The 563-nt window shown below is 72.1% G+C and overlaps 1 protein-coding gene across 1 annotated transcript in view; it reads right to left on the reverse strand.

The window, feature by feature from the left end:
• Positions 1-63: 63 nt before the first annotated feature.
• Positions 64-563, reverse strand: part of ALLC (allantoicase) — a 25842-nt gene continuing 25342 nt past the window's right edge. Inside the window, exon 5 of the mRNA XM_012727375.1 lies at positions 64-444. Within this exon, the coding sequence (XP_012582829.1) occupies positions 151-444 (294 nt within the window). The 3' untranslated portion in view covers positions 64-150. The remainder of the gene's footprint in view (positions 445-563) is intronic.

Raw genomic sequence — 563 nt, forward strand, 5'->3', positions numbered from 1 at the left:
GGAGCGTCACCTCGGCGGTGTTGGGGGACAGCGAGCCTCGGGGTCCCGCGCCCTGGAGAGGTGGCCTCTTTATTCATCTCAGGAAGGTCCCCCGCGGCCCCTCGCATGCGCGGACCCGGCACTTGGGCCACGCTCGTGGTCCGGGTGGGCTCAGAAGTTCGCCCTGAACCCCGTCTTGACAGAGAACCTCATGGCCGGCTTCTCGCGGGGGCGGAGCAGGCAGATGGAGCTGGGGAAGCCGCGCAGGCGCAGACGGCCCACGCCGCCGTCGGGGGCGATGGTGAGGCGCGCGTGCGTGACCACGTCCTGCAGCTCCAGCGTCAGGCTGTCCAGCGAGTGGCTCGCGTTGGGCGAGAGCTGAAAGACAGGCAGGCGGCCGGCGGGCCCAGGCTGGCGCGCCCCACCCACCGCCTCGGTCCCGACGCCTTCGGGCGTCAGCGAGCTCTCGGCTGCGGCTGGGGGGCCCAGGGGTCACCCCGCGAGGCGACGGCCGTAAAGGCTGCCGCTGGCCATCCTGGGGCGGGCGTGGGCACCACAGCCTCACTGCGGAGGTGTTAGATGAA

Source organism: Condylura cristata, unplaced genomic scaffold (genome assembly GCF_000260355.1).
Source record: "Condylura cristata isolate star-nosed mole 26May11 unplaced genomic scaffold, ConCri1.0 scaffold00020, whole genome shotgun sequence".
In the NCBI taxonomy this organism is placed as follows: Eukaryota; Metazoa; Chordata; class Mammalia; order Eulipotyphla; family Talpidae; genus Condylura; species Condylura cristata.